The sequence below is a fragment of the Mercenaria mercenaria genome, chromosome 12, assembly GCF_021730395.1.
Source record: "Mercenaria mercenaria strain notata chromosome 12, MADL_Memer_1, whole genome shotgun sequence".
In the NCBI taxonomy this organism is placed as follows: Eukaryota; Metazoa; Mollusca; class Bivalvia; order Venerida; family Veneridae; genus Mercenaria; species Mercenaria mercenaria.
In genome coordinates, this window is record NC_069372.1 from 73684507 (window position 1) to 73707268 (window position 22762).

At 36.3% G+C, this 22762-nt stretch overlaps 1 protein-coding gene across 5 annotated transcripts; it reads right to left on the reverse strand.

Annotated features, from left to right (window-relative positions):
• Nucleotides 1–843: 843 nt before the first annotated feature.
• On the reverse strand, nucleotides 844–22219 carry LOC123533687 (microsomal glutathione S-transferase 3-like). Of its 5 annotated transcripts, none has more exons than XM_045315465.2 (7): nucleotides 22069–22219; nucleotides 16000–16150; nucleotides 13773–13840; nucleotides 12225–12282; nucleotides 10849–10921; nucleotides 5215–5331; nucleotides 844–1903 (listed from the first exon to the last, which is right to left on the reverse strand). In XM_045315465.2, exons 2-6 carry the CDS (start codon nucleotides 16135–16137, stop codon nucleotides 5219–5221), a joined length of 450 nt encoding a protein of 149 aa, XP_045171400.2. In that variant the 5' UTR covers nucleotides 16138–16150; nucleotides 22069–22219; the 3' UTR covers nucleotides 844–1903; nucleotides 5215–5218. The 5 variants fall into 5 exon arrangements, with proteins under 5 accessions (XP_045171400.2, XP_045171396.2, XP_045171397.2 ...); XM_045315461.2 differs by lacking the exon at nucleotides 10849–10921 and adding an exon at nucleotides 8523–8595 and having other exon boundaries at nucleotides 22069–22218; XM_045315462.2 differs by lacking the exon at nucleotides 10849–10921 and adding an exon at nucleotides 8523–8595 and having other exon boundaries at nucleotides 22072–22214.
• Nucleotides 22220–22762: the final 543 nt, after the last annotated feature.

Genomic DNA, 22762 nt, shown 5'->3' on the forward strand with positions numbered 1-22762 from the left:
TCCTAGTAGACAAGGTTTGAGATCGTCTGAAAATTCTGAATGTCGTTGTGTTGTTCCATACAACAAGTGCAAAACATTCAATGATAGAAGTTTCTGTACTATTGGTCCAAAAACTTTGGAATGAACTGCCGTTAGAACTACGCAAAAATAAATCACTTGACACATTCAAAAAAAATCTTAAGACACTACATTTCAGAGATTTCGCGGCATTGTTTTAAATTTTTTGATAACTGTTTATCATGCGAAAACAGCAGGTGATAGTTCTTAAATTTTTGTAAATTAAAGGTTTTACATTTCAACATTTATATTTCCAAGGTTTGTTTAATAAACGCACTTGTTGGTAAGGCTCTATGGGTAGTATTTCTTTCTTAAAAAGTATATGATGGCACCATTAACCGGTGGGTGGGGAGGTTGAACCTCTATATGCAGCTCGTCTGGGCGTACCAGATGCTTTAAGCACTGGGGTAAAATGGCCTCAAGGGGAGGGGTGCGGTCATGATTGTATGTTATAATAAGGCTGTTATTATTATTATTGTCATTAATAATATTGTTATAATAACTATTGTTATTATTATGTACAATGCCATTGAATATATCATTGTATAAAATTAGGCATTTAATCAAATTATTCAGTTCCAGTTTTACAAGTGGTACTGCCCAAATTGAATAATGGACCAGTCCATTTTAGAAATTTAGCAGGGTTAAGGTTAAGACGTAAATCCAGTGTCAGTCAAAGAATCAGTGACAGTGCGCTCTCCAGTATGTGTAAGATAACTCACGGACTAGTCACCATTCCCAAAGTGCAGTCTCTGAATAAACATAAAGAAACAACAGAGAGGGTGATTTACAACAATAAAGACTTTATTCACTTATTCTGAATACTGTTATATTAGAACCAATGTTGTACTGTACTCGAGACAAAGTGTATACAATACTGGTGTTACGCCAGTACTAGTATATTAAAAAAAATCAACAAACTAGAATTAATGAAACCACTAAAATAAAGACGCTACAGCATCGTTGTCTGAAATGATCCTAAAAAAAACAACTATGAAGAATAATAACAGAAATGACCTGAAGATCTGTCCAATGAATTGAATACCAGAAAAATATTTACTTTTAAAAACTAGAATGCAAATGATAACTTATTGCAGCCTTACATATACATAGTTCTATATGCTTGTGCAAATTTGAAAATAAGTTCCACATTAAGGGATATACCTGATCTAATGATTAATATATGGTTAAATAAAGAAGATGTTTACAAATATCTAGTTGTTTTGTCAAGAAACCTAAATTAAGTCTCCCTGTTTGGTGATCCAGAATTAAGTCTCAACTTATCCAATAATCATTCTATTTCAACATAAAATCAGTTTAACACATAGTTTATTGGTAAATTTATGACAAAATATGTAAACATCTATCAAATAAAAGGACTTTGTAGCAAAAAAGAACAGGAAAACTTCACATAGACTTCGAACATGACAAATCAATTCTTATATATAATCGATTTTTTTTCTAAACTATTGTGCTTAGAATGTGTTTTTCAACTTGTACATAGAACATTTTCGAAGCAAAAGGGATTATTCCCCCTTTAAATTTGCACTAACCTAGAAATAAGTATCAAAACTTTAATGAAATTACATTTGTAGTCTAAATAATAAATACCCCCCAAAATAAACTTAAAGTGATTTTCAGTATTCCTGTTTTGCTCTGTGCTCATACACTGAATCAGAAACCTTCTTAAAGGCTATAAAAACATCACATATCACAACAAAATGAACTACACAATATTAAAAGGAAAGAGTATTGAATACACCTATTTAATATGATATATTAACATGGTTTCTGGTCTCTCGTGACTGAATGGGTACTTGTGATAAATTTGGTGGAATCCTTGGCCCTGAAATATATACAGCAAAAGCAATTAGCAACTGTAATACGGTAATGTTAGAGATTCTAAGTTATATATATATATATAGTAGTAGAGACAATTTATACGAACTAAATCACCACCACAATATACCTACAGCAAAGTGCCTGACAGTACAAACGAACACGCACATGCCACAGCAAGTCCACTAACCCAATAAGATTAGTTTCGATGCTGCTTTATATATGAGCCCGAATTGTACTACACACATGTATTGGTTCAACATTTGTATATATATACTCAAATCTCTGTCTCACAAATCAGTAATGACATTTTAGTCTTTATAACTGATTGGGACCAGAGAAGCTATATTTGCTCTCTCTGAAAGTTAACTGGATCTCGATATATTGAATATATATATAGATAATTTGCATTAAGGGATATAATTATATTCAGAACAGTTGACTTCCCAATACGTGAGATCCGCTAGGATACAAGTTCACATTATAAATTATTATATAGTAGAGACAACTTATACGAACTAAATCACCACCACAATATACCAGACCAATTACAGCAAAGCACCTAGCAGTACAAACGAACACGCACATGCCACAGCAAGTCCACTAACCCAATAAGATTAGTTTCGATGCTGCTTTATATACGAGCCCGAATTGTACTACACATTCGTACTGGTTCAACATTTGCATATATATACTCAAATCTCTGTTTTCATGTCAAAAAGTGTTTTACAGCATCTTATTTGCATCAATCCTGTATATAGACTAAACAACTCATTTCCAAACGATTTCTTTCCGCATTTCGCCTAAAATTGCAAGCATTTTTATCAAACTACAGTGTTTTATTTAGCTGTTTCCTACTAAAAATGTGTTGTGCTGAATGCTTTTTTTTGTAAAGTTCGTATATAATGTACAGCATAGGTGAAGGATTTGACAACCTTTGCTGTTCACAACTGTTGCCAGGTGAGATTGGCATGGGGAAATTATGATTAGACTGACATCACATGTTTTACTTACAGCACATTTCTCTTAACATACCAAACGTTTTACCAAATGCAGAACCTAGAAAAGGCTTGCATTCAAGATAAGGTAGAGGGACCAACAGACATAGCTACAGGGTAAATTATACAAGGCAGTCTGAAAAACAGCTACATCCCCCACTGCTGTTTTGGATAGTGAAAGGGTTGATCGTATTAGGGGGAAGCACTGACATTGTTCAAGTATATTTTATAGTCCATGTATGACGACATCAATGAATTTGTTCCAAGTGAAATGCAGCCAAGTCATATTAAAATCCTTCAAGGGGATTAGGAGACAAAATGGAAGGCTCAAACCTTTGACCTTGAGTTCTGACCTTGACGTTAAACCCACATGGCTAACTCATATGTTCTGCAAGCCCGCCCGCTTAGCTCAGTAGGGAGAGCATTGGTCTACGGATTGCAGGGTCGTGAGTTCGATCACCTGGCAGGGTGTCATGTTCTCCGTGACGATTTGATAAAAGACATTGTGTCTGAAATCATTCGTCCTCCACCTCTGATAATTCATGTAGGGAAGTTGGCAGTTACTTGTGGAGAACAAGTTTGTACTGGTACAGAATCCAGGAACACTGGTAAGGCTAACTGCCCGCCGTTACCTGACTGAAATACTGTTGAACAAGAGCTGTCACTAATGGGGACAAATGCCCCCGCAGCGCCTTGACCTTTGACCTGGTGACCTTGACCTTTGACCTGGTGACCCAAAAGTCAATAGGGGTCGTGTACTCAATAAGTACTATTTGCATGTGAAGTCTGAAGGTCCTGGATGCAGTGGTTCGCGAGTAAAGTCCCTTCATGCAAAAAGTTAACATTGGCCCCTGTGACCTTGACCTTTGACCTGGTGACCCAAAAGTCAGTAGGGGTCGTGTACTCAATAAGTACTATCAGCATGTGAAGTTTGAAGGTCCTGGACGCAGTGGTTCGCGAGTAAAAGCCTTCATGCAAAAAGTTAACATTTGCCCCTGTGACCTTGACCTTTGACCTGGTGACCCAAAAGTCAGTAGGGGTCGTGTACTCAATAAGTACTATTAGCAGGTGAAGTTTAAAGGTCCTGGGTGCAGTGGTTCGAGAGTAAAGTGCCTTCATGCAAAAAGTTAACATTGGCCCCTGTGACCTTGACCTTTGATCTGGTGGCCCAAAAGTCAGTAGGGGTCGTGTACTCAGTAAGTACTATCAGAAGGTGAAGTTTGAAGGTCATGGGTGCAGTGGTTCGCAAGTAAAGTGCCTTCATGCAAAAAGTTAACATTGGCCCCCGTGACCTTTGACCTGGTGACCCAAAGTCGGTAGAGGTCGTGTACTCAATAAATACTATCAGCAAGTGAAGTTTGAAGGTCCTGGGTGCAGTGGTTCGCGCAGTGGTAACACTGGCCCCTGTGACCTTGACCTTTGACCTGGTGACCCCAAGGTCATTAGAGATCGTGTACTCAATAAGTACTATCAGCATGTGAAGTTTGAAGGTCCTGGGTGCAGTGGTTCGCGAGTAAAGTGCCTTCATGCAAAAGGTTAACATTGGCCCCTTTGTCCTTGACCTTTGACCTGGTGACCCCAAAGTCAGTAGAGGTCGTGTACTCAATAAGTACTATCAGCACGTGAAGTTTGAAGGTCCTGGGTGCAGTGGTTCGCGAGTAAAGTGCCTTCATGCAAAAAGTAAACGTTGTGACGAACAAACAAACAAACAAACGAACGAACTAACGGACAGACAGTTGAAAACTAATATGCCTCCCTTCGGGGGCATAAAAATGGCGTTAAACCCAAAACAAACAAACATATGCTCTGTACATCTCTTGATGACCCAAGTTTCATGAAAATCCTTCAAGGGGCTTAGAAGATATAGAGTGGACACAAAAAGAGAGACTCAAATCTATGACCTTGAGTTGTGACCTTGATCTTGAGCTGACTCATGAGTTCTGCACATTGTCTTGAGGTGATCATTTGACCAGTTTCATGAAAATCCTTCAAAGGGTTTAGGAGATACAGAGCGAACACAAAATGGAAGGCTCAAACCTTTGACCTTGAGTTGTGACTTTGACCCTAAGCCGACATGGCTGACTCATGAGTTCTGCACATACGTCTTGATGAGGTGATCATTTGACTCAAGTTTCATGAAAGTCCTTTAAGGGGTTGGAGTTATATGGAGTGGACACAAATGTTACAGACAGACAGAATGACAGAAGGATCGGCGGAGACCATTCCTATAACACCCCACCACTCTTGGCAGGGAATTAAAAATCCCCTACTAAGGGGACTGATAATGTCTTATCTTAGGGACAAAATATACAATATTTACCTGTCTATTTTTTGCAAGGCCACCATCCCAGCTGATGGAATGCCAGTGAAACAACTCCTCCAAGTAAGACTAGTTCAGAGATATGACCAAATCCTCCCCATCTTCTCTTCTCTGGATCTTATACATATAAAAAAACCCAGATAAACAACAGTTCAAATACAGAGGATAAAAACTGCTTTTGTACTCACAAATTGCCAATACTTATACATTTTGTATATGTATTGCCTGGTGGAGGATGTCTTGTAAAAACTTGAAAAGAACATTTGTCAATCTTTAAGGCTAACAAGAGCTCATAGAACATGAAATGCACCTCCTTCCCCCTTTGATGCATTCAGTAACTGCACAAGAATTAAAAACTAGAAAATGCTTTTGTAAAAAAGCGCATGTCTCCCCCAATGCAAAGTCCTATAGGCAAGAAGTAAATAGGGGTCAGGAGCGAAAGTCAAAGAGACACTGATGGTTGGCTGCAATAGGGATCATCTACTTGGCATGTCCAGTCATCCCGCTAAATTTCAACACTCTTGGCCTAGTGGTTCTCAAGTCACTGTTCAGGCTCCTGTGACCTTGACCTTTGATCAAGTGACCTCGAAATAAATAGGGGTCATCTACTCTGCATGTCCAATCATCCTATTAAGTTTGTAGGTCAAGTGGTTCTCAAGTTATTTCCAAAAATGATTTTACATGAACAGGCCACTGTGACCTTGACCTTTAATAGACTGACCCCAAAATCAATAGGGGTCATCTACTCTGCATGTTCAATCATCCTATGAAGTTTCAACATTCTGGGTCAAGTGGTTCTGAAGTTACTGACCAGAAATGGTTTTCAATGTTCAGGCCCCTGTGACCTTGACCTTTCACAGAGTGACCCCAAAATCGTTAGGGGTCATCTACTCTGCATGACTAATCATCCTGTTAAGTTTCAACATTCTGGGTCAAGTGGTTCTGAAGTTACTGACCGGAAATGGTTCTCAATGTTCAGGCCCCTGTGTCCTTGACCTTTAATGGAGTGACCCCAAAATCAATAGGGGTCATTTACTTTGCATGTACAATCATCCTATGAAGTTTCAACATTCTGGGTCAAGTGGTTCTCTAGTTATTGATCGGAAATGGTTTTCCATGTTCAGGCCCCTGTGACATTGACCTTTGATGGAGTGACCCCAAAATCAATAGGGGTCATCTACTCTTTATGACCAATCATCCTATGAAGTTTCAACATTCTGGGTCAAGTGGTTCTCTAGTTATTAATCGGAAGTGGTTTTCAATGTTCAGGCCCCTGTGACCTTGACCTTTGACGGAGTGACCCCAAAATCAATAGGGGTCATCTACTCTTCATGACCAATCATCCTATGAAGTTTCAACATTCTGGGTCAAGTGGTTCTCTAGTTATTGATCGGAAATGGTTTTCAATGTTCAGGCCCCTGTGACCTTGACCTTTGACGGAGTGACCCCAAAATCAATAGGGGTCATCTACTCTTCATGACCAATCATCCTATGAAGTTTCAACGTTCTGGGTCAAGTGGTTCTCTAGTTATTGATCGGAAATGGTTTTCAATGTTCAGGCCCCTGTGACCTTGACCTTTGACGGAGTGACCCCAAAATCAATAGGGGTCATCTACTCTTCATGACCAATCATCCTATGAAGTTTCAACATTCTGGGTCAAGTGGTTCTCTTGTTATTGATCGGAAATGGTTTTCAATGTTCAGGCCCCTGTGACCTTGACCTTTGACGGAGTGACCCCAAAAACAATAGGGGTCGTCTACTCCAGCAGCCCTACAATCCTATGAAGTTTGAAGGTTCTAGGTCAAATGGTTCTCCAGTTATTGCTCAGAAATGAAGTGTGACGTACGGACGGACGGAAGGACGGACGGACGGACAGACGGACGGACGGACAGGGCAAAAACAATATGTCTCCTGGGGAGACATAATAATTATTCTTGAGTTATCATCTGGAAACCATTGACCTTTGACCTACTGACCTCAAAATCGATAGGGCTCATCTGCTTGTTATGATCAACCTCTCTATCAGATTTCATGGTCCTAGACCCAAGCGTTCTTCAGTTATCATGTGAAAACCGTTTAACTGTTATGGGTCACTGTGACCTTGACCTTTGACCTACTGGTCTCAAATCAATAGGGGTCACCTGCAGGTCATGACTAACTTCCCTATCAACTTTCATGATCCTAAGCCCAAGCATTCTTGAGTTATCATCCGGAAACCATTTAACTGTTCCAGGTCACTGTGACCTTGACCTTTGACCTACTGGTCTCAAATCAATAGGGGTCACCTGCAGGTCATGACTAACTTCCCTATCAACTTTCATGATCCTAGGCCCAAGCATACTTGAGTTATCATCCAGAAACCATTTAACAGTTCTAGGTCACTAATACATTGACCTTTGACCTACTGATCTCAAAATCCATAGAGGTCATCTGCTGGTGGCCATGACCAACCTCCCTATCAACTTTCATGATCCTAAGCCCAACCATTTAACTGTTCCAGGTCACTGTGACCTTGACCTTTGACCTACTGATCTTAAAATCAATAGGGGTCATCTCCTTGTTATGACCAACCTCCCTATCAACTTTCATGATCCTAGGCCCAAGCGTTCTTGAGTTATCATCCGGAAATGGATTGGTCTACATATTGACCGAAAGCTGCAAAACAATGTACCCCTCCTTTGAAGGAAAAAATGGAAAAAATACTCTTTAAAGGTCTAAAAAAAGTCTAAGATCACATCTGATATCAGATTAAGGAGTTTAAAATGCCTTAAAATTGTTCAGAGTAATGCCCCAAAATTTTGTGATAAGGGTAGGTAGTCTTTTAATTTCATTTTTAATAAAACACCGGACATGTTATTGTTACATTGGTCAGAAACTCATCAAAAACTAACATTAAAACTCCCCTCCTGCTAACATAATTATGAAAATCTTCCTACAAAACTGGAAAAACACATTCTCTAAGGCTGGGGGGTTTAGCTAAGTACTGTCAGGTTACCCTTAATATTTTTAGGCCTTATACTGGATATTTCTTTAATTCAATACTCGTTCATTCGAATAATATATATGTTGTGATGATTATTTGGAAACAACTTCTGACAGATAATGTTGAACATTATAATTAAAAGCAAAAATAACAGCAAAAATCATTCTAATGTATGTAATGTTTTTCAGGCAAATGCAATATTTTCAAGGAAACTTGCCATTTTAATACAAAATCTTGGTATTTAAAATAAATGGAAAACTACTGTTAATTATATTATGTGTAATATAAAAGTATAACAGTGCTATAGGGAGGAGAGTTACTTACCACCAGTGTAGTAACCCAAGGCATAAGCTATTCTAGCCACTAAGCACACAGCACCTGCCGCCGCCGAACATTTCTAACAGGGGGGAAAAAGGAAAGGAATATATATCAACATGTACTATAAACAGGTTAGGTAAGGGATTGTCCTTACCATTTACCAACAAGAGCAGTCTGAGAGACAGACATATCCCCAGGCTTTCAAGCACTATTTGGCAAAAAATTAGGGCTATTTTATCATCAAGAGGGTCATTGACCCAAAAGCGCTCACCTGTGTACAAGACTTCAAGGTTTCTTCTATGTTAGCCTATATTATATACATGTCACACACACACTTCAGAACCTAGGGCAATAATTTGAACAATTATGGTAGACATTACAAATCTGATAACACACGCCATATATCAAGGCTCTAGCTATTATTGATTCAGAGAAGAAAAGTGACCACGCCCCCTGGCAGCCATGTTTTTTTGACGAATCAAAATAATTTGAACAATCTTGGTAGAGGGTCACACAAGGACCATTTTTATAAATTTATTCTAAAATCTGGCAAGCAGTTTCACTCAAGAAGATTTTTAACGTTTCCATTATATACATATAGGGAAAAGTGACCACGCCCTCTGGCGGCCATGTTTTTTGACGAATCGAAATAATTTGAACAAACTAGTTAGAGGGTCACACATTAACCATTTGTGTAAAATTATTCTAAAATTGTGCAAGCAGTTTCATACAAGAAGATTTTTTAAGTTTACACTATATACACACAGGGAAAAGTGACCACGCCCTCTAGCAGCCATGTTTTTTGACGCATCGGTACAATTTGACCAATCTTGGTAGAGGGTGACATAAGGACCATTTGTGTGAAATTATTTCAAAATCGGTTTAGGAGGAGATGTTGATTGAAGTTTTTTCTATTTTTATCTCTAGCAGCCCCTATGTGCAACCAAGCGGAACCGTTCGAACAATTTTGGTTGAGGACTACCCAAGGAATGATGGCCAAGTTTCATCAAAATCCATTCATTGGTTTTGGAGGAGATGTCGTTTAAACACAAATGTTGACGCCGGACGGATGACTTGATGTACACACGGACGCACGCTGGACACAGCGTGATCACAATAGCTCACCATGAGCATTGCTCAGATGAGCTGAAAATGAGGGCTTTTTTTAGCAATTTGGCCCTTTCTGAGTGCTCTTTTTTAGGAATTTTCGTGTTACTTGAAAGCCTGTATCCCTCACCACTGTGCTTATTGTGGATCATGGTTAAAGTTCCAGAAGGCTCTTAATTTTGTTAAAAAGATATAAAACAAAGCTCTCTAAATTCATCTTGTGTATATCTATAGATGGTTAGAAAAGCAATACTTCCAATATTGCACATGACCTTATTCACAGTAAGCATTGAATTCAGTAAAATATTTTCTACTATGTTATTCAATATTCAAACCTTTGACAAATATATTTTTTTTTGATTTTTTTTTTTTTGGATTTAACGTCGCACCGACACATGATAGGTCATATGGCGACTTTCCAGCTTTAATGGTGGAGGAAGACCCCAGGTGCCCCTTCGTGCATTATTTCATCATGAGCGGGTACCTGGGTAGAACTGCCGACCTTCCGTAAGCCAGCTGGATGGCTTCCTCACATGAAGAATTTAACGCCGCGAGTATATACAGAGCTCTAAACTGATATATTTTTTTTGTTATGTGGAAACCTGCCAGGACACCAATGAAGAGTTACTTCTGACCACCAATGAGTCAGCCAAACAATATCTTTCATTAAGTATGATTATGGTAACAGAGGTGTGACTTCATACTTGTACATTGTTTTTTTTTGTAAGGACTGATGAACAAAGTGGGAGCAGTATCCACAGTTCAGCGTATACATTCAAAATACAATGTATGCTTGTAAAACCAAAACTTGAGGTGAAACTCTTCATAAATTTATCAGAAAACAATTAGCATGCATTTGATATTATGATGTGGATTTAATATATGTATGCATACACATTCCTGTATTTGAATGTGAACACTCTAATTTTAATTTAAAAATACAAGTAGTTTGTTTTGCCGTGTTTAATATAATCCCTTGATCCAACAACTGCAATATAATCAGTTACAAACTGGCTATAGGTTTCATCATTCTTATTTCTTCATATGAACCCTAATTAGTTCCTGGCAGATTTGAATTTCAAATGACAACTCGGGGTTAGCTACATTAGCAAATCTATTGATTTATAGGAATATGCTGATCACCCCTATGTTGTGAATTCTCAATCAGGAATGTGCACTGGGTATGGAAAAAATCCAGTGTGTTATTGGTAACACACTTAAGTACCTCCGGTATAGTAGCCTTTTGCATAAATTATTCTTCCAAGAAGGTATGCCAGTCCTGCAACTGCTGAAGTTTTCTACAAATATTATTTTGCTCGGTTTTACATCATTTCCTTCACAAAAGTTATCCTTATAATTTTGCGAGCTAATTAACAGTGACCTGCTGAGCAACCATGCAATCAACGAAGCATGTATAATGATTCAGAACTTGATTAACAAGATGTTTCACTGTCGGGGAATTATACCCCTTACAGCTAAATCAAGTCTTACAGTACCCATTCCATTGATAACATTGCCATTTCATTTATTAACATATTTAATTATAACAACACATTTATAAACTTATGAAAAATCCTGAGACAAGGTTGTTCACTAGCAACAAAATAGAATAATTCCATTTTGCCAAAAACTCTTCGGAGTTGGCTGTTTTTGGCCAGTTTTAGCTCAACAATTCAAAAGTTAGCTCTCGAAAAATTATAAAAAGGTAGAGCTATTGGACTCACTCATTCATTTGCATCTGCGTCCATGCCAGCGTCCCACTTTGGTAAAGTTTTTGTATTTAAGCTGGTATCACTGTAACCACTTGTGGGAATGGATTGAAACTTCACACACTTATTCACTGTGAGGAACTGACTTACAATGCACAGGTTCCATAACAGTTACGTTTTTTTTTTTTACAAAATTATGCCCCTTTTCCGACATAGCAATTTTCGGCTAAGTTTTTGTACATAAGCTGGTATCTCAGAATCCACAAATGGGAATGGATTGAAACTTCACATGCTTGTTCACTGTAATGATCTGACATGCACTACACTACTCTTGCAATTTTACAAAATTATGCCCTTCTTCGACTTAATAAGTTTTTGTATGAAAGCTGGTATCTCAGTACCCACTAATGGGAATAGATTGAAACTTCACTCACATGTCCACCTCGATATCTGACATGCACTGTACAGGATCCGTAACTCTCTTTCACAGTTTTACAGAACTATGCCTCTTTTCTGACATTTATTTAGTTGACAAGACTGTTGAAAAGTCGAGCATGGTCGTCCCACAGCTCTTGTTATTAAATCAAATAATTAGTAATCAAAGATCACACTATTCTTGTGCCAATGAATTGTCACTTAACTTTTGACTGATTTCAAACACTTTTAGATAGGCATAATTTTTGGACTTAACTTCAGAGCTTACAGCTTAGTTAAAACAACTAGTGTCGCTTTGCAAAAAAACAATGAATGAAAGATGCCTGTAAATATAATTTCAGTTATAGATGGACATTTGGGTATAGCCACCATAGTTCTGTAGCCAAGCTCAGTGACTGCTTATGATCATTATAATCTATGTAATGTTACGTAGATACATTGTATAACATGTACTCACTGGGTACTGAAGTCCACTTGTCAACAGTAAAAACATGAAGGTAGAGCTGCCTTCCAGACTGAAAATAAATATATATATCAGTGCACAACATGTAAAATACGACTTCAAAATTGAGACAGTGTACTGGAAGTTTAAATGGTGTTATCTGCTGAACCGTACACTGCTGCAGATACGTTGGTTCATACGCTGTTAAAAATGTCATATCTTCTGTAGAAAGATCATTATTTGTTTAACTGCCCTGTCAGAAAGTAAGATATAAATTTCTAGTTCCTATACCTCGTAATAATTTTTATGATATCATTGCCTCCCTGCATTACTATACTTATCATATATATATATATATACTCAATTTTTGTAGTATTTGTAGTAGTTTTTAGCCAGTGCTTTAGCAACTGGCTATAGCTCTAAATCAACTACCAAGTTTCAACCTCACGTCGTTTAAGTTTTCCTTCTTTTTCTATGTGACAGCATCACATATAAAAAAATAGTTTCATACTTATTTTTTATAATGCTGGTATTGTGTTAGTGTATAAGCAACTGAGGACTACTGCTTTAAATATGGTCAGCGGTCAGGGCTCCAGATAAGATGCATGTTAGCATAAATTACGCTTTGAAATAAGGCATATACGCATGTGCGATCATTTTTAAGCGTATAAAAACGTATAAGAAATTACAGAAACTCCTGCAATGACTTTCTACTAGCGTAAACAAAATCTGAATCATCTGAAGGCTTTACGTAACAAAGCACGGTCAGCATTAATTCTCCCACAAAGAACGTACACACGCATTGAATGGTACTTTATAAGTTAAACTATATTATACACCCAATGCATTTGTAAATCAAGTAGTTGGGAAACAATATTGATGGTATGGTAGTGTAAAGCAGTGTCGATTTAAAATATCAACCTCTGGTGTGAAGTAAACAACAAAATATCTCTTTCTACGATTGTAAAAAGTGAACCAACACTCTACGCATCTTTAAACCAACAAGAACGATCATTGAAACATATTTAAAGCTATACTGAGTATTCTATTAAGCCAAAGTAAGCCAAGGGAGAACAAAAAGCAAAAACTTGAATGCTGAATTGAAACTGAACTGCAAACAAATTCATGGGTGTTACACCAAGTTAATAAATATGTTACAAAACTGTTTTCTTTTTTTTTTTTCACATTTACAAATTTTCAGGAGTAAAATTACTCCTAGTAAATTTCAGATTTTACCATTTCACTCATTCACAAAAATTATGAGTTAATACTCATAGGCCAAAAAAATTATCTGGAGCCCTCAGCGGTGTTAGAAATCAATTTACTGATGGTCTAAAGGCATTACCCCCTTATTTGTACTTATTTTTTGACAGAAAAATAATTTCAGAAAAGTCTCACTTGTAAAAAAAAAATAAAAAAAAATAAATAAAAAATTCCGACCTACCTACCCTATTTTTGAGCATGTTACTGGAAACAAAGATTTTTTTTTAGGCCTAATGAAATTATACACAAACAGAACAATATCATAGGAATGAAAGTATTTGTTCTGATAGAAAAACTTACGTGTTTTGATGTGCTCTCTGAATGCAGTTGAAAACATGATTTGGCTCAGGGTGGTACAACTGTGGGTACTAAAATACAGAGAGTACAAGACATTATAATATCAAATACGAGGGCTGATCCAGAAGTAATGTCAATGTATCCATGGTGCAAATAATCATATTATTATGAAAATTATATTATAAATAGGGCTGTCTCATTTTAAATATTTGGAGATTCAAAGTATACCACCTTAACCATTACACAACACACGGTAAAATGTTTGGTTCATAAACAGTAAAACTAAGAAACAAAGACAGTCATCAATTAACCTTAAAAAACATGCAAAGTCATAACAATAATATTATAACAAGGTGAAATAACGTCTTTCTACCATCTGCCCATGAAACGTAAGTGATGTCATCACATGTTAAAGTTTGTGAAGTAATGACAATGCTTGTCGTTGCTTAGTGACAAAAATGCCGATTTCTGATGGCCAAAAATGTCAGTGACATTCAACATTTGCCAAAACCATGTTTTCAATCGAAGTTGTTCTCAGTAATTATTACTAATATGCAAAACAATTTTATGATCTTTTTTTGAGACAAAATTACAAACAGATCAAGGTACTCGGACACAATTTTCTTTTGTTTTCTTTTCATTACACATCTTTATATGGCCCTCCCTAGTGACATTACTTTTGGATCAAACCTCATACAAAGTTTCAACAGCAACAATTTATTCCAAAAGTTTCATAATATTATGTCAATTTGATTTCTGTTTTGTGTTTAGCACCATTTTTATTTTAACCCTTATGCTGCTAAATTTCTATAATGAACCTGTCCATCTTCCAATTTTGACAGTACCATTAACTGTTAAAAGGGGTGCTTACCAAAAAGAAACTGACTGAATAGTGAACAGTGCAGATAATTATCAGACTGCACAGACGTGCAGGCTGATCATGATCTACACTGGTCGCAAAGGCAGAAACGATCGTGCCCAGCATGGTAAGGGTCGCAAAGACAGAAACGAGCGTGCCCAACATGGTAAGGATCGCAAAGGCAGGAACGATCATGCCCAGCATGGTAAGGGTTGCAAAGGCAGAAACGATCGTGCCCAGCATGGTAAGGGTTCATAAGTGGGTTTAGGTCCATTTTTTAAACTGTACATCAGTTATGTAATGGCACATAGTTAACATAACCATGCTCCTTAATTCTGAATCAGTACTCGCCTGTTCTCAGAGGTGGAGGACCAGTACTTGCCTGTTCTCAGAGGTGGAGGATCAGTACTTGCCTGTTCTCAGAGGTGGAGGACAAATGATTTCTAACAGAATGTCTTCTATCAATCTATCATGGAAAACTAATACCTTGAGATTGAACTTAAGAAGTCAAAATCCATAGATCTATCCAAAATCTCTACTGAGCAAAGCAGGGTGGGTTTAGGGCCGTTTTTAAGAGTATTTCAGTGATGTAACAGCGGACAGATAACTTAACTAGTGTTCCTGGATTCTGACCAGTACTAATCCGCTCCCGGCAAGTAACTACTAAATTCTCTTGAATCAGAGGTGGAGGTCAAATGATTTCAGAGTTCAGACACAGTGTCTTCTTATCAAATCATGGAGAACATATTCCTCACCTGAGCATCAAACTTGCAACCCAGTCAATGACCCATACATCTGTGCTTTCCATACAAAGCTAACTTATCATAATATCAAATGCTAATATAATGTACACTAGATGAAACTTATTTATCTAAAATAATCTACTCCCATATGATTATGAACCAGCGATAAATTTTTTTCAAGATATAATGTGAAACCAATTCACTTCACTCTGTAATAAGAGGTAATCAATCTACAGGAAAATGTAGATAAAATTTAGACAAGTTTCAGCTGATTCACATATGATCATGAAATCAGAAGAATTCACCTGTTGTCAAAACTTTTGATATTATGAAGCCTCTTTAACAATGAATTAGATAATATTATTAATCCTTACCCTTCTAAATTTCTATAATGAACTTGTCCATCTTTCAGTTTGGACAGTACCATTAACTGTTAAAAGGTGTGCTTACCAAAAACGATACTGACTGAATGGTGAACAGTGCAGATCATGATCAGACTGCATGGATGTACACTGGTCGCAAAAGCAGAACCAATTGTGTCCAGCATGATTAGGGTTAATCATGTAACATAAATAAAAACTTTTAAATATTTAATCATTGACATGAAAACAGAAATGCAATGTCTCACCTTCACTTCATACTGTTTTCTGGCTTTGCCCACATTGATTGCCATCCACATGTTGACAAATATACTGCCAACTCCAGTCAATACAACATAGCCATAATTCTCTGGCAAACTTTCAACAAACTTTGACATTCCAGCCATTGTCACAGATCAGCTGAAAAAAAAAGTGAACAGAAACCTGAGTACTGTCATTGTAGAAAATACTGCCAATCAACAAATATTCATAAATACAGAAGACTCTTGGTAACATAGATGTGTGTGTTCTTTAAGAATTCTGATATGGCTGCCAGTATACAGATGAAGCGTGAAATGGGGGTGGGTTCAGGTGGGAATAAAGACGCCATACTACATTGTGTGATGGACATCGTCTGATCCTCTGAATTAAGCTTTGGCACTTGACAAACTTCAACAACTGTTTCTGTAAATGAATGCTATACTTAGTGGAGTTGGATCATTCTGGAGATGTAAATTATAGTAGTGTGGGTGGGGGGGGGGGGGGGGGGGGAGAATTTGTAACTGGCACAGTCAAGCAGTATTAGTCTTGTCAGGAAACTGGCTATCCAAGATTGAATGCTACCCTGTCCAACTGACTCTATAGTCATCTATCTACTGTCTGAAACAGTAATTACCACCCTATCTTAGGCCTAGACTCAAGTCTAGAAGAACAGTGTCTAACAGTTGATTTTTGTTGATGCCTTTAAGCTTTAGAAGTCACTGGTGGTAAAATAAGGCGGGTGTCACAGTCACAAGAACATTTCTTTTGTTAATAATTATGTTCAGTTGATTGATATTTTATATTTCAAATATTCCATACAACTTCTGTAGGATAATTACAACCAGATGTTGTGACTCCTGTTTTGAGACATTTATACTTGGTAAATTAGACCATAAGGAGAGTATTTTTTATTTGTGGTAGGTAAGAATATTACTTTTGTATAAACATTCTGAAATAGCTAAATGTGCGCAGGGCTTAATAAACACCTTTTCTATTTAACCAAATCATGACTTAATAATAATTACTTACATTTCAGAATATTACAAGGCAGCAATTAAATAATTCAAATAGAACCATTTACAGACTAAAGTGTTCATTCAGTTTTCATCATTCAACAACCGGTATTATTTCTTTTATCACAATGCATTGGGACCAAACAGGAATTATTTCAGTTGTCAGTTCATTATCAATGGTCAGTAAACAGTGTTTTTTTTCCAGGCCAAGCAAAAGATTCCCATTACCTTTTCTTGTAAAACTGTATTTATGAAACCTTAAACATTTTGAAACACAAGGCTTTATGCTAAATGCATTCATGACCGAATTTCTCTTAAAGTAACATGTTAGTAAAAATTACCACTTTTTTAACAATTCCCAAAGACATTTTACGACACATTTTTCCCAATTGTAAAGACCTCATTTCAGTTCCCAAATCATTGGGAAAAATCAGTGGTAAATGTTCATGTTAATTCAGTGTGGATTACTTCCTGAAGAGGTTATAGTAGTCAGTCTTTTTTTTCAAGGTATGCATTTACTTACTTTAATAATTTTGCCATCTAGACACAGCTGTTACATTTTTAAAGCTGAAAACATCTTGATTTTTGAAGCTGACTCTGAAAGACTGGAGAGAAGCTATACCACCCCATACATCACATGTTACATAACCACTGGATATGGGTTGTTTTGGTCATTTGGAAAGAGTGTACCACAGTTACAAGATGCCAATTTTCATGAGAAAAAACACCAGGTATGCAGACTAACTCTCTTAAATGTTCCTGCAATATCCCAATAAAAGCATACACCTGAAAATCTTATCTCATTACTTCACAAGTCTGGTATCTTTCCTCTTGAAAGAAGCAGACCAGCTCTGAAAAGACAGTACGAGCAATTGTATTTATATTCAGTGAAACTGTCAAACAGTGAAACAACTGGAAATGAAACATCAAACGATGAAATAACTCAAACAACTGAAAAGGAAATTAATAACATTAGTTTTCTTGACAAAAGAAAAATAACCAAAGTTGCTGAAAGTGAAAACAGAAGAAGATATCAACCTTAACAGCACTGCAACGTGATGTCACCTTTATACCAGTCATTACCTAAGAATTCTGGTCATCGGGTATTCCCCTTGACTCTGACACTGAAACTATTTTACAAGGTTCACTAATCAACCATATCTTCCAAAATAGTTGCTATGGTAATCAATATATATGTACTATTATGTACTGTATTCCTAGTGTATAAGCAGTGATTTTTTTTAAACTGTGAATGGGTTTGGTACCAGAAATATTGTGAAAATTAGCGTTGCTTTTCTCAAAATTTCTATTTCCCCCCCCCCCCCCTCCCTTTTAATTGAAGATTGACCCAAAAACCAAGCATCTATTCTCTGACAGCCTTTAGGCATTGTTTTTAACATTTTTTGATGTAATATTTACTGTTTCGCAACATCGCGATCGCTTATCATCCAGACACTGATTGCGAAATATTTCGTCTTCAACTGTTTCAGTACACTTTCCATACGCCCCCTGATATACTGTGTTATTCAATGGAGTGTATGAAAAAACTGTAGAACGAAACCAACTGATTCATACCCAATTTGTATCTAAACGCACTATGAATTAACATTTCGTACCCAAACGCACGATGAATAAACATTCAAGGGTCGATAATATAGTGTGATGAAGGTAACAAATCTTGATAAATGAAACGCTTTTCTTTGCAAAAAAACGGTAACAAACTTCTTTAAAGTTTTTCAATGCTTCTTTTTTTTTACGTTTTCTACTACTTTTAGAGATTTTCACACCAATTTGCAATCGTATTTTTCTCATGATTAAAGAATTATTTATATTAAATTAATTCTGCTCATTTCCTGTCACTTATTGTATTTAAAATGACAAGAAAAAATACGAGAGCAAACTTTAGAAATCATCTCCCAGAGCTCCAGATAAGCTTTTGGTGCAAATGGGTATTTACCCATCGCTTTTTGTCTGAATTGGGTATTCGAAATTTGAACTGGGTAAAAATAATATCATTACCCAGCCTTTTCAGAAGTAATTAGGTATTTGCTAAAACCAATTTGATATTTTACCAATCTCGCACTAACAATTCAGTATTTTTTTGCTTACAGTATACAATCATGGTATATATCATTGAACAGGATTGACTAAGTAGCTAAGTACTTTAATGGCGCCCTTCAATGTTTAATACAAAAATGTATTTAAAATTGTAATGAATGTTCCATACTGTTGTTTTCTTTTAATGAAGTCGGAGATCAGTTCATCTACAATAATGGCACAAGACCACAGTTATTTGCCCTTGGTTGACCACAATACGGAAGTGGTTACGTGGAAAATAGTTCTCTGTTTGATGGTGAATATTGGTGAATTTTTGAGTGAAAGACCTGCAATAAATGGCATGATTTAATAGAGGAGATACGAAATAGTAGGTACATGTACAATTTGACAGAATGAGAATGTCAGAATATGCATAACATGACTTCTTGATAGGGCCTGTTTTGCCTGTTTGCGGCCATCTAGAGAGTGTTCTTCATACGCATGTGATTTGGTTCAAAATGGTGGAAAAAAGAGCCGGTCAACCCCATGTTTACTGTGGCTGGAATTTTTTCTCTTGAATAGTTCTGTTGAGTTCAGGTATTTCTGGATTGGAATGCATGCAAAATTGCAATAGTGTCCAGTGCCTATATACTGGTACTGATGATAAACCCGAACAGAAAATGAGGTTTTTTACCTGTAACTTTTTTATTTCTGCAAATTGTAAACAGTGGTTGGTATCAAAATAAAGCTTTTTAAACATTTGCTGAAAACTTAACATAATTCGAATTTATATTTAGTAAGCAAACTCACACGAAGTGAGGCCCTGAAAGGGGTTTGTAAAATGGGGACTGTATGAACGTTGACTGATGATAAATTCAAACACTTTGTCATTTACAAAATTTTCTTCGTATTATTATATTGAAACTTTCCCCAAAAAGCTGCAACAGTCATTCCTGATCAAGTAATGAAAAGTTACCAAATGTCAGACCTTCATGTTTCGACAGTAAGCATGTGCAAAAAACACCCTCTTCCCCAGTAATTTTAGATAAATATTTTTATACAAATAAATATAAGTCATTTATTTATACAGAATATTTACCAATTTTGTTTTTGTTTACATCAGTTGGTGTTGTAAGTGGAAACTATTAGATGTTGTGTTCAATTTTATAAATAACCGATTGCAATCGAATATTTTCAAGGTGGTCGACTTTATCATCTGTCCGGGTTTATCATCAGTACCAGTAGAACATATAGTAAAAATAACTGTGGTCTTAGGCCATATCCCGAACGATGTGGTCACCACAATATGCAGCATTCTCCAAAAAGATATCATCCAGTATTGGTAACACTACATCGTCACAAACAGATAACTGTCATTGCTGAATAGCAAAATATCCCACTAATTAGTTTGTGCTGCAACAATGTTTGTTCTTCAACTCTTTTACATTTTATCGGCGTAAAATTGTTTACAAAGTATCCAAATAACACCGATCAGCCGACTGAATGGTCCTGTGATTTTTCCGATAAATTGCAACCTGTGCTGCGGTAACGTATAACCAGTCAGTCAAATCTAGCGTTAGTCTCGTACCCGTTCTAGTAATAAGGAAAATGCGATATGCAAGCTATTTTTTATGAATTGGGTATTATGAATTGTACTTGTGTTTCATTACGCACACTGTATGAATTCAATTGGGTTTTCTGCAATTTTAATTGCGCAAATACGCAGCTTATCTGGAGCTCTGATCTCCCATTTTGAAAGAAAAAATATAGTATACTGGGTATACCAATTACCGGGATATACATATTACCGCGAATGTCCCATTTTGACACTTAACATGAAAAGTGCTTTATATTTTTTCTCTCATTATTCATGCTCAATGTGCTTAGATTTTTAGCAAAACTATTTTTGAAAATTGGAGTGTCTTTCTCTTTATTTCACAATGATCCTAGAAAATAAGGAATTTAACTAATTGACTGGTCATTATAGTTAAACTTTGCAATTTTTCTCCGCAATTTTTTCAATGAAGTTGCTTATTTCTGCCATATCTGTTTCATATTTAGTTTGGCCTATTGTAAAATAGAACTGCTTTCTTTGTCTTAGATCAATTTAACAACTTCTTTAGATTGAAAGTTGAAATTCACGGTAATAGGTATATGCCAGAAAATGCTAAAATTGCCCACCTCTGTTCTTTAAATGACAATAGTGGAACTTTTACCTGGTGTTTTGATGATTTGTTTGCCAAAAGTCTAAAGCTAAAATATAAATTAATTAAACAGAATAAAATTTATCCTTTCATACATCCGTTTTGTTATAAATAGAGTACACTGAATATAAGACTCACGGTAATTGGTATACCCAGTATATATGCTATAAGTACCGTTCTCAGTATCTATTTTAATTACTGGACCCTTAAACAGTCCTTACTAGTCTAAATAATGAGACCTTGGGTAGACCGATTTTACACTTTGATATTTAATGTTGTCTACCTAGGGATATCGACAAGTCAAAAAAAATTAAAATGTAACGTACGATATTCAACTCTCGAGTACAATTATTTGGACTAAGTCCTGTACTAGACAAGCTTACTGTTGCTGAGCACCTGCTTTTTAATTTCTGACTTTTGCAGCCACCACAGTTTGACCGTCACAATATAATCCGACACATACAGTTTGTTTTATATTGTGACGGTCAAAATGTGGTGGCTGCAAATGTCAGAAATAAAAAAGCAGCCACTCAGCAAGCTTGTCTAGCGTGGGATTAGTTCTACTACATTACATGTCCCTTCTTCATTAAAATTATTTAAATTAACAAGATTCAATTAATATGCCATGAAAATATATAAGCAAGACCAAAGTAATGATACTTTAACTATATAAAAACCTTTATACTGAAACCGAAAGTGGAAATATCTCAAACTGTCAAACTTACCTTGTACAGTACCGTATTTATGTATAAACAGATAATTCTGTGAAAAAACAACCGCTTTCTGATAAATGTTTCTAAGCTTTTACATATCAATTACTTACCACCTGAATCTTATGAAATGTAAACGTGTATTTCAAATGTTCCAAGGTCACTCCTTGCAAAACAATGAAATAATCTGTAACGGAAGTGAAATGCCGGGTCACGTTTAACTCCTATAAACGAATGCAATGCAAAGGCACTGTCGTCTACTGTGCCATGAGATAGCTAGGTAGCTATTGTGAAACTTTAAAAAAATCTATCTATCTTGACTAATTGAAGTTTTCTGAAAAGTTTATCTCGTTAATCGACAGTTTCCTGGAAAAATTATTCCGATAATTTAATTTACATTATATAACATCTCGATACTTTTTGCGTTTACAAGTGCCCACGTTGGTAATTATAGGTTAATATCTATTTTCTATTACTGTTTAACTTTATCAAAGAGCTATAGAATACTTCTTTGACATTATTCAGTATTATTTAAAGATGCGCAGTCAGTGCAGGAAAAGGTTTTCCTTCTAAAGTATTGACAGTGAGATGCCAAGACTGAAAAAAGTTAATTTTAAGTGTTAGATGTGTACAGACAACATACAGGATACAAATTTTATTTAAAGTCGGTGTATGCATATATAGACAAGTAATAAGATTAAAAACACACTTTGCTACAACTAATTGGACTTATGTTGGCATACTGCCTGCTTGAAAGAAAACTATCAGATGGCTCGAGGTTGTTCCATAAGACCAGAGTACTTGGAA

Bases quoted from the DNA above. Each gene is read 5' to 3' on its own strand.
- LOC123533687 (XM_045315465.2), bottom strand. From the start codon at position 16,137: ATGGCTGGAATGTCAAAGTTTGTTGAAAGTTTGCCAGAGAATTATGGC. The intron at 12,283-13,772 runs GTAAGTTTTTCT...ATTTATTTTCAG, and splicing joins CAGAGAGCACATCAAAACAC to TCTGGAAGGCAGCTCTACCT. The intron at 5,332-10,848 runs GTACTTAAGTGT...TATATGTATAAG, and splicing joins AAAAGGCTACTATACCGGAG to ATCCAGAGAAGAGAAGATGG.